Source organism: Panicum virgatum, chromosome 6K (genome assembly GCF_016808335.1).
Source record: "Panicum virgatum strain AP13 chromosome 6K, P.virgatum_v5, whole genome shotgun sequence".
NCBI classification, from domain to species: Eukaryota; Viridiplantae; Streptophyta; class Magnoliopsida; order Poales; family Poaceae; genus Panicum; species Panicum virgatum.
In genome coordinates, this window is record NC_053141.1 from 13,725,271 (window position 1) to 13,737,056 (window position 11,786).

The 11,786-nt window shown below is 45.7% G+C and overlaps 1 protein-coding gene across 1 annotated transcript; it reads left to right on the plus strand.

Annotated features, from left to right (window-relative positions):
* The first annotated feature begins 940 nt into the window (after positions 1-940).
* Positions 941-1,990, plus strand: LOC120713258 (BTB/POZ and MATH domain-containing protein 2-like). The gene has a single exon (XM_039999252.1). It carries the CDS (start codon positions 941-943, stop codon positions 1,988-1,990), a length of 1,050 nt encoding a protein of 349 aa, XP_039855186.1.
* Positions 1,991-11,786: the final 9,796 nt, after the last annotated feature.

Sequence of the window (11,786 nt, forward strand, 5' to 3'; positions counted from 1 at the left end):
TCCCTTACCTTCGCAATCGTCACCGTGTCTGGCATCATGCAGCCCCAGGAAGTTGGACAAAAGAGCAGGGATAAAGAAGTTAGAAAAGTTCAAAGAAAACTTCCTCAGATACTTTTAGATTATTAGTATTTGTGGTGAATCACATTATTCAAAAGAGTGTATATCGAATAGTTCGGCTACATACAGAACCAAAACTATCTGACATATTTGACAAAGAATCTATGGAAGTACACGACCATGGATCATTGCATGCTGGATGCAATAAAAAACGTAATAATTTCATCAGGAAGATGTTTTATTGGTTTAAAATGCACAAGCTTTGTGTAACTCTTTACCACTTCTAGTATCTTGTGTCTGCTATTTCTCGTGATGCATTTAAGGTTTCCTCAGTTTTATATATAAGTACTAATAAGAGTGTTTGATCCAAAACCGTATCATGCATATATATGAGAAATAAACTTAAGGTAAATGTTATTTTCTTTGAACAAGTAAACACATAGAGTATATCACTTCTTTCAATAGGTGCTCATTACATGAGTTCCCTATCATCATTTTTGTAATGTGTGGTGTTTTTATCTATATCTATTGCAAATAAACATTAATTTTTGTACTAAACAACTAGCAGTGTGTGGCGATAACAAGATGAAGGAATGATTGGTGTTTGAGGTGATCATATCAGATTATGTCTAGTTAGGATTTTCATTTTATTTCATGCAAGTGCTATGAATAGTTTGGTGACATGGCAGTAAGTTAATAATATTACGGCAATCCCCTGGCTTCACTATCTTTAATATTTTTTAAATTCTTATGGTGGGTGTATATATGTGTTTATTTCTACCGCTAGTTTTTTTTTTGAGCATTGGACAGTTTCTGTTCTGCTCTGACACAGATATCCAATTAAACTGCAGGTATTTGTCGACGGTTGCAGACAACCACCACAATGTCCACATGCACTGCTCCAAGGGTGTGCGGCCAACACACTTTCACGATCAAGGATTACACCTTCAACAAGGGGCTTGGAGTTGGCCGGTTCATTAGGTCGAATACATTCAGCGTTGGAGGGTTTGAATGGTCAATCAGATACTACCCTGATGGAATTAACAAACAAAATGAACAGTACATCTCATTGTCCCTTGAGCTAATGAGTAAAAATGAACAGGTGAGGGCAGTGTATGCATTCAGATTGAAAACCACATCAGTTCTCGTGTCGCAATGGTCATGTGTGGATGAGCCTAAAATTTTTATTCCAGAAAGTACTAGAAGGTGCGTCTCAAGCAAAGAAAGGTTCGTGGAGAGAAGATACTTGGAAGCATCACCATTTCTGGAGTCAGATCACCTGGTAATTGAGTGCAGCATTATAATTCTGAAAGATCCTTTGGTCTCAGAGACTGAAACTACCCCTGAAATAGTGTTACCACCCTCAGAGCTGTCCAAAGATTTTGAGAAATTGCTAGAGTCGAAGGAAGGGTCAGATGTTACTTTCTCTGTCAAAGACGAGCACTTTCCGGCGCACAGGATTGTGCTTGCAGCAAGATCTCCAGTTTTCATGGCTGAGCTCTGTGGCCCTTGGAGAGAAAAAGAGGAATTGTGCATAACCGTGGAGGACATGGAGCCAACTGCTTTTAAGGCTCTGCTACAATATATCTACACAGACAACTTCCTTCCAATGGAAGATTATGATGATAAAGATAAGAAAGAGATTGTTCATCACTTGCTTCGAGCAGCTGATCGGTATTCAATAGAAAGACTGAAGCTTGCTTGTGAGAGTTTCCTTTGCATGAATCTCGATGTAGAGACAGTGACAGCTACATTAGCACTAGCTGATCAGCATGGGTGCAACAATCTCAAGGATGCTTGCCTCAAATATATAGCTTCTCCAGACAAAATGGAGAAGGTGATGGCAAGTGAACAGTATGATGGGCTAAAGAGAAAGTTCCCAAATTTATTAGTGGATATTTTGGAGGGTGTCTGCAAGTTCCGCAAAACCTAATATAGTCACCCCGGTTTACAATTATGATAATTGTAGTCTTATTATAATTTCAGTTATTGAATTTCCTGTTCCAAAAAATGTTTAATGTTTAGTCATATGATATGCTGCTATAAGTGTTGACATTTCCAAATGTTGTATTATATTGAGTCATATTTATTGTAACAATCGACATTTTAAGCTTCAGTTTTTACATCTTTACCGTCACGTTTGAGTGGACAAACTGTGCAGTGGTATTGTTTTCTTGATTTTCTCACTTTTAGATGAACTTCAAAAACTAGTCTATGAGATTTTCAATAAAATAAAATGGCTACAGATTAAGAACACATAAGACTAAAAATGATTCATGCAGCATGATTGTGTCTGACCTTTAGTCTGATGGTTTTATGTTACTGCAAAATTGAAATGATTTTGTGAAGGGGCGGAGGTTTTTTTTATTAGGTATTCAGAGATGCCGTGTGATTTCCTGCCATGTTACAATGTTATATGTTGCAATAATGCTAGAGCAGCAAGAATGCTAGAACATCAGGCACCGGGTGATTAGCTGGTCTTGATTAGTCCGGGGTCTAAACGTGGTCGCCTGGCCGGGCCTAATAACAAATGTCATCGATGTGCCCTCTCCAGTAGTGGCAACGGAGGAGACGGCCATTGGCCACAAAAAATGTGCATGCTTAGAGAACCAAATGGTTTTTTTTCTTCGAAGAGCCCAGGAGTAAATACGTTTATCCTTGGTCTCTCCATGTTGAAGGGAGTTGTGCCTCTTATATATACTGGGATTAAAGTGAGTATTTAAAGGAGTGCAATTAATCGTCAGACCCATCAGTTGTTCAACGGTATATGTAAAGCGTCTATGGAGACGAGATTCTGAGTTAGCTCCAACAACTGGATGAAGAACATACATGCTCCTTCTATTTCATTGGTATCTGTGGTGCAGACTGCAGAGTGCAGACAACCCTTTCAGGTCATTGCGACGCCGGGTCACCACACATAATAAGTAGAGCCGCCATTGATCACGACATCCCTGACTCCACACCCTATTCTACAACGATCAGTCGTTCTTAGTTTATAGCTACCGAGTTTCAGTACGTTTCATAGTCTGGAAACACTACCTACTGGAAATCATTTTACTACTAGAATCCTAACTTTGGCATACTGTTTTTATTGTTTACCGGCAGCCCCTCGGTAAAGCTACGAATGGCCAACGGTTTTTAAATGGCCGACTGTGAATCTAAACAACTTTGGGTATTTGACAAATGGCCAACAGTTATATTTGTGGCTGACAGTTTTTCTTGGCACCGTTGGGAATCCTTTTAAGTTGCCGAGGGCTATGAATTCATTCCAGTCGGCAAGCTTGTATGGTCATATACTCAGAAATATCATGTGGATTAGTCTTGCATTTTTTTGGCAACTGCACCACACCTTTCCTGATATTTTTACCCCACCCATCACTGTCAGATGTTGTAGCTAAACTACGGGAAGCCACTCATTTGCCATGTGCCAAAGGCACACGGCAAAAGCCATTAAACACTCGGCAAATCCTTTGCCGTGTGTTACACACGGCAAACAGCACACGGCATACGCCGGCCGGCAAAGAGGCTGTTTGCCGTGTATCATTTCTCGGGCTTGCCGTGTGCTCCACTGGGCACTCGGCAAATATTTTTCGGAAGAAACAAAAAAAAAATTGGCCCGCCGCCAGGCCGCCCGCTGCCACCACCACAGCCGCCGCCGCATCTGGCGGGTGGGGAGGGGAGGGGCCGGATCCATCGCTCGCCGTGGCTGCGGAGGGAGGGGAGGAGGCCGCCGTAGAGGGAGGGGAAGACGCCGCCGCCGCTGGATCCGCTCGCGCCACCGCCCGCCAGATCCGCTCGTGGCCGCGGAGGAAGGGGAGGACACCGGCGCCGCCGGGATCCGCCCGCGCCACCGTGGCCGTGGAAGGAGGGGAGGAGGCCGCGCGGACCAAGGGGAGGCCGCCGCTGCCGGATCCGCCCGCGCCGCCGTGGCCGCGGAGGGAGGGGAGGAGGCCGCACGGAGGAAGGGGAGGCTGCCGCCGCCGTGGCCGCGGAGGAAGGGGAGGCCGCCACCGCCGCGGAATCCACCCACGCCGCCGTGGCCGAGGAGGGAGGCGAGGTGGCCGCCGCGGAGGAAGGGGAGGTCGCCGCTGGGATCTGCTCGCGCAGGGGCCGGATCCACCAGCGCCGCCGCCCGCTGGGCTGGATCCATCCGCGCCGGGTCCGGATCCGCCCGCGCCACCACCCGCAGGGGATGGATCCGCCCGTGCCGGGGCCGGATCCACCCGTGCCGCCGCCGTCACTGGTGGCCCCCGCCGGCCGGTGCTGGAGGCCGCGCCGCCACTGGGTCTGGCCAGCGCTGGTGGTCGCTGCCGGGCCGGCCATGAAGTGAGTGAGGGAGGGAGAGAGAAAAGCGAGAGAGAGAGAGAGAGAGCGGGTGGGAGAGAGATAAGGGAGAGGGAGAGGTTGTTGCGGGAGAGGTAGTCGAGCGTCGGTCAGGTCTAACCCACGGCTTTATTTCTTTTTTCTTTCTTTACCGTGTGTAAAGAAAAAAACGCTCGGCAAATCAACCGTTTGCTTAGTGTAAAAAGAGGCTCTCAGAAAATCAATTTTTTGCCGTGTGCCCGAGATAAAACACTCGGCAAATAAAAGACACTCGGTATATGCTCGGTATATATCGTATTACGATGTCTTCCTTTGATACACTCCGTCAAACTTATCATATTACGAATATTTGGAATTTTGGCAAGAGTTATACATGAGAGCACAACCAGAACTGACTGAAAAATAATTTGAATAGGAATCTGAATAAGAAAAAATAAAATGCCCAAGAGTAGTCACCTGGTAGGGAATTGTATGAGCGACCAGTTGTTCCGTTAGCGTGGCCAGTAAATGACTGAGGGTAAACCGTCAGGCTTTCACAGTAGGTAATCGTGTGGCCAACTACCCCTCGCAAATTGGTTCAATGGCCGATAAAGAGTCGCTGAGGGGAAGTTGCCGACGGTTTACAGTCAGCCATTGTGATTTCCGAGTGTTTAAAATAATGGCCAACGGTTTAAGTACCCTCGGCTAATATTAGGATTCTAGTATGTGTTAGGTATTTTTTTCTACAGTACCACACCGGCTCAAGGGGAAATTTTAATTTCTCTACCTAATTTGTATTGATCAGTGCTGCTAACCTGGTGTTTGAAAGCTTTGATGGCCATTATTCCATCTTTGCGTGTGATGTCATTCTCATCCATGAAAGGCCCAAATATTCAATTCTAAATATGGGACCCACATCTGGCTGCTATTAATTATATGATTTCATAATACTAGATATTTGTTGAACATTTTTAGTTTACCCACTTATAGGACTAGAAGCTATATATTTATACCATTTTGTTCTTCAACCATTATATTTATCTCACAGTGGGTGTTCTTGGAAGATATGTAAGCAACTGTAGCTTTTTGGCCCAGCTTGAATTCTTCTTTGCTAATCACCAATGGTACCAACGACTGCAGAAGATTCGAAGAAATTGAGGTCGTGAAGGAACCAGCACATAGTCACTACCGGAAAACGGTATTTTGCCGTGTGCCAGAATCTTCGCCGTGTGCATTATTTCGGGCACACGACGAAGACCTCCTTTGCCGTGTGTCGCCAGAAGAACACACGGCAAAGAAAAAACACCCGGGAAACCTTACTCTTCGCCGTGTGCCAAGGGACAGCACACGGCAAACCTTGATTTTCGCCGTGTGTCAGCCAGTAGGCACACGGCGAACATGGATCACGTGCGGGGCACACCCTTCTGCCGTCGGGGGGGGGGGGGGGCCTCACGGCCGTTATTGTTTGCCGTGTGCCAGGGCTAGGCACACGGCGAACTCCCATCTTCGCCGTGTGCCAGTCGGTTGACACACGGCGAACTCCCCGGCTGCCGTCAACACTCGGACGGACGTCACGTCAGTCCCGAGTCGCCGTGTGTCCAAGCTGGCACACGGCAACACATAGACCTTTGCCGTGTGCCTGGCTCTAGGCACACGACAAAGATTATGTTTGCCGTGTGCCTTAGTTGAGCACACGGCGAACACGAAAAAAAATATCATGTTTTTGCTTCCAAATTTTTTCTACACTCTTCATAATTTGTTTGGTACTCTATGTTTGAATATGAGATTTTATAGATATATTAGTTGTATTAAACTAATTTATTTCAATTTATTGTTTTATTTCATGTAAATCTAATTTAATTCCAAAGGGTATTAAATAATAGGAATTTTTTTTGAAAAAATGATATTCATAATATTGACTGTAGTGTTAGAGTTTATGTAGTAGTTGAAACAAAATTTCAAAGATTGTGGTAATGAAACATTACGACGATCGTGGTGGCAAATAGTTTTTGAATTATGTAAAATTTGAACGATGTCAGAAAATTATGATATTTGACCGAACTTCATGCTATCATACGTCGAATGTATGGTAAAAATTTGAGCACGATAGGAACATTTTGTCATGATGATGCTTACAAGCTGAGAGTTTCCCGAAGAAGTTTCCGAGAGAAGAAGAAGAGAAGGTTAAGTTTGTACATGTTATGATAGAAAAATTTCAGTTTGACGTTCAAAATTTTTATATAGACAATATGCGATAATGATTTAGTCATGTTGAAATTTCAAATTTTTTCGGCTCCATTTGGTATTTTTAATATTTTAATTGCAAATAAACTACTATAATTGGCATAAGTAAAATGTGATTAATTATGACATGAAACAATAGAATGGAATTAGTTAAAAAACTCATCAAATTTATTGAGGCCATATAAAAAATTTGAGTGTTTAGATTTAGTGGTTTTTTGAAAACTTCAATATCAAATTTTAAACATTAAATTAGTCACTGCAAAAAAATTTCGCCGTGTGCCTAAACTGAAACACACGGCGAAGTCAGGCTTCGCCGTGTGTCCCGGATCTTGGCACACGGCGAAAACGGCATTCAGGACTTAGCCGCGCCACCCCCCGTCCGCGCGCCCCCAACCCGTCACACACACACTGCCGCCTAGCTAGGTCAAGAGCTTCTCACGCCGCCCCCGTCCACCGCCGCCCGCGCCGCCCCCGCCGCCGGCTTCCCGCTCCGCTCCGCTCCCTCCCCCTCGGCGCGCCACCCGCGGTCCACCGCCCCATCCTCCTCCTTGGAGCGCCGAGGCAGGCCGGCGCCGCCGCCACGCCCGGCCTGGTCCGGGGCAACCACGCCCCGAGGCCGCTCCGACGCCGGCCCCGCCTCCGCCGTCCGCCGCGGCCCCATCCTCCTCCGAGCGCCCAGGCCGGCCCCCGCCGCGGCCGCGCGCCCGGCCTACTCTCGGGCCCGACCCCGCCCCCGAGGCCGGCCCCGCCTCCGCCGTCCGCACCCACGCCCCTGCGCCGCCTAGTCCGCACGCCGCCGGACCCCCGCCCACGCCGCCCCCGGGAGCCCCCGCTGGAACCTCGTGGTCGTGCTGCGGCGTGCAAAGGCAAGGTAATTAGCTTGCTTCTTGTGTTCTTGTACAGATACTCTGCGAGTGCATGTTCTAGATTGGTAATTTGGTAGCCCAATTAATTATGGTAGCTTGAAAGTACAGATACCCTGCGAGTGCAACTTGAAATGCAACTTGATAACTATATTGATGACTTGAGAAAAGATGATAGCTTTAAAGACCTAAATAATCTTGTTGACCTCTTGATTAAGCTTGTAGAAAATTATATTGCCTGTGATGATATATGCTATATATATTGACCTTGAGCTTGAGCATGAGTGTTAGTCGAACTATGTTATTTCTGTTCTATGGATATGCTTATCATGGTTGTCATGAAACCATGTGACACATCCATGCCCAAGCAACAACTCGGATGCGATGATGTTAAGATTGGGCTGGATGTGTCACATGGTTTAATGGCGGTCATGAATTTATTTTAGGTTTCTTATGCTTCAAGTTCAAGGTCAAATGAAAGGGAACATATCTGAGGCATGCTTGTTAGTTGTCGACCACTGTGCTGTTTTATCTTTGCAGAATTTCAAACTGAAATGTTCAATTATTGATACTATGTAGTTGGTTTTTTAGGAGAGGTTGTGGCACCGTTGTTGACTCGTCACTTTGCGGGACAGTTAGGTGAGTCATCATAGACTTTTATTTACTTATCTTGTTTGTGCTTCACGTAACCTAGGCGTCTCCCGTTCGAAAGAGATACGGTTCGAAATATGCAGCTCTTTGCATATATGGAACCGTATGTGTTTCGAATTGTCCCCGTTTTTGGGACAGTCCGAGGATGTGTTGATGTGGTTAGTTTCCATGCTCTACTATGATTCGAGATAGAGTATCGGTATCATCTCTTTGTTGTTCTCTGGATACACAATCTCCCTGTCGGGACGTGTATTTGGAGAACAGCGGGGAGGTGCTGCCGAAATTCTGTCTCGGATAGTAGTAGAGTATGGAAACTAACCACAGCTACACATCTTCGGATGGGTTTAGGACCTATCTTCACTTATTAGAGCATGCTAGACATCGTGTAGTTGGTATTGATTTTTAAATCACATCCTCACATGGCAAAGGATGGATGACCGTGAGTGGATGTACAAGGGCTGGCAGAGCGAGCAAGAGTATGTTGAGTTTGCTCTAAAGGTCAATGGCTTCTTGAAAAAGGCATTTGATAGAGGACAGAGTAGAATGCCGTGTCCATGTAGCAAGTGTGAAAATAGAATACATCAATCACAACTCAGTATGGGTAAACACATTATCAGAAATGGGTTTGTAGAAAACTATACTCGGTGGATCTGCCATGGTGAAGCCCATCGTGCGAGAGAAGAGGTCGTCAGACAACGCATCGATGATTATGATGTTGAAGCCGGTTGCGCAGACATGTTAGCAGACTTTCATGAAGCACACTTCCAAGAAGTACCTAGAGAGGAACCGCCAGAGCCTACCCCAAAGCAGTATTACGACATGTTGTCTGCGGCACAGAAACCACTCCATGGGCATACCAATGTTTCTCAATTCGATGCTATTGCACGCATACTGGCCCTAAAGTCTGAGTGTGGCATTAGTCGGGATGGCTTCGACAAAATGTTGACGGTTTTTGGTAGTCTGCTTCCGGAAGGACACATTCTTCCAAAGAGCATGTACGAGGCACAAAAACTTCTTCGTAGTCTTAAGATGTCATATGAGAAGATACATGCTTGTCCGAAGGGATGTATGTTGTTTAGAAAAGAACATGCAGACGCAAACTACTGTACAAAATGTAAATCATCTCATTGGCTGGAGGTAGACTCTGGTGACGGTCAAAAGAAACAGCTCCAAATCCCCGTGAAAATAGTACGGTACCTTCCATTCATACCGAGAATCCAACGTCTGTTCATGACCGAGGAGTCAGCACAACAGATGCGATGGCACAAAAACGGCAAACGCTACCATCCTGAGAAGATGATACATCCATCCGATGGTGAAGCATGGAAACATTTTGACAGGCGTAACACAATGGAAGCGGGGGAGGCTCGAAATGTACGTGTTGCGTTGGCAACAGATGGATTTAATCCTTACGGAATGACGGCTGCCCCGTACAGTTGTTGGCCCGTGTTTGTTATCCCCCTTAACCTCCCCCCTGGAGTTATATTTCAACGGCAGAACATATTCTTGTCGTTGATAATTCCTGGATATCCGGGGGATAATATGAGTGTGTATATGGAGCCTCTTATTGATGATTTGCTTAATGCTTGGGAGGAAGGTGTATGGACATATGACCGAGCTACAAAGACAAACTTCAAAATGCGAGTGTGGTACATGTACTCACTGCATGACTTGCCAGCGTATGCGATATTCTGCGGCTGGTGTGTGCACGGGAAGTTCCCTTGCCCAGTATGCAAGGCAGCTATGAGGTTCATCTGGTTGGCGAAGGGTGGCAAGTATTCTTCGTTCGACAAGCACCGACAATTCCTCCCTATTGACCATCCATTCCGACGTGACATCAAGAACTTTACGAAAGGTGTCGTGGTTCATGACCCTCCACCGCAGATGATGTCAGGTGCTGCGGTCCGTGAGTGGTTACAGTCGTTGAGGGTTAAAGAAGGCGGTGGTTTTGTGGGTTATGGCGAAGAACATGCCTGGACTCAGATGTCGGGCCTGTGGAGGCTCCCCTACATGGATGATCTTCTTCTTCCTCATAACATTGATATGATGCACTCGGAAAAGAATATCGCTGAGGCACTATGGGGTACAATTATGGACATTCTTGATAAAACAAAGGACAATGTTAAGGCCCGAGTGGATCAAGCTAGTTTATGCGATAGACCAAAACTAAATATTCCGCCACCCAAAGATGGTAAGAAATGGAAAAAGCCTCCAGCTGAATTCGTCCTGAAGAAGCACCAAAGGAAAGAAGTACTAGAATGGTTCCAAACTTTAATGTTTCCCGATGGGTATGCAGCGAATCTAAGGAGAGGGGTGAATTTATGTACTATGCGAATCAATGGGCTGAAGAGTCATGACTACCACATATGGATTGAGCGGCTTCTTCCGGTGATGGTTCGAGGCTATCTCCCTGACCATGTCTGGCAAGTGCTGGCGGAGTTAAGCAATTTCTTCTTCCAGTTATGTGCTAAGGAGTTGTCTCGGACTGTGGTTGAACAAATGGAAAAATTGGCCCCTGTGTTGCTTTGTAAGTTGGAGAAAATCTTTCCACCCGGCTTCTTCAATCCGATGCAGCATATGATTTTGCACCTCCCGTATGAGGCACGGATGGGGGGGCCTGTTCAGGGCCGTTGGTGCTACTCAATTGAGAGACAACAAAAGATCCTTCGAACCAAATGTAAAAATAAATGCAAAATAGAAGCTTCCATTGCAGAAGCATACATTCTGGATGAGGTCTCCAACTATACAACAAAATACTATGGTGAAAACCTTCCAAGCGTTCATAATCCACCCACTCGTTACAATGAAGGTGAAAATGAAACGGACCTCAGCCTCTTCAAAGGGCAACTTGGAAGTGCAAGTGGTGCGACTCCTAAGGCCTTGGTCAATGAAGAGTTGCGCACTATCATGATGTATGTGATGACGAACCTAGTGGAAGTCGAGCCATACATACAGTAAGTCCTCAACAAACTATTTCCTCGAGTATTAACTATTATGTATCCAACCCCCTTTACCTCTCGTTTATATAGGGAATTTACTCAACAATTCTGTCATCGCCGAAGAGTTCCAACCCCGCAGGAACTTGACGCCCTTCTTAAGTCGGGTGCGGGACAAAGAGCCCCCGATTTCATTTCTTGGTTCAAACACAAGGTATAACAAACCATCATGCTTGTTAGGCATTTGAAGTTCCTTTTCCATGCGAATAGTATGACAAACCATCATGCTTCTACCTGCAGGCCCAAAATGATGCGTCTATGTGTCCCGAGTTGAGACAGGTTGCCAATGGTTGTGCCTATAGGGTCTTATCATACTCCGGATATGATGTAAATGGATATCGCTTTCACACAAAAAGCCACGAGCAGAGTCGGCCCAATCGAAGAACAACAAATTCCGGAGTTTGTACGACAGCCCTTGATGGGGTCGAGTATTATGGCATAATTGAAGAAATCTATGAACTCACATTTCATGGTTGCAAACCTCTTAAGCCTATCATATTTAAATGCCCTTGGTTTGATCCTAACGAAGTGCGACGGACCCCTCATCTCGGCCTAGTCGAAATTCGTCAGTCATCAGTGTATCCAGGAGACGATGTCTATATTGTGGCTCAACAAGCCACGCAAGTTTATTATCTCTCATATCCGTGCAAAACTGACGATCGTCTTATGGGTT

Excerpts from the sequence above, each read along its gene's own strand:
- LOC120713258 (XM_039999252.1), top strand. The coding sequence starts at position 941 with ATGTCCACATGCACTGCTCCAAGGGTGTGCGGCCAACACACTTTCACG.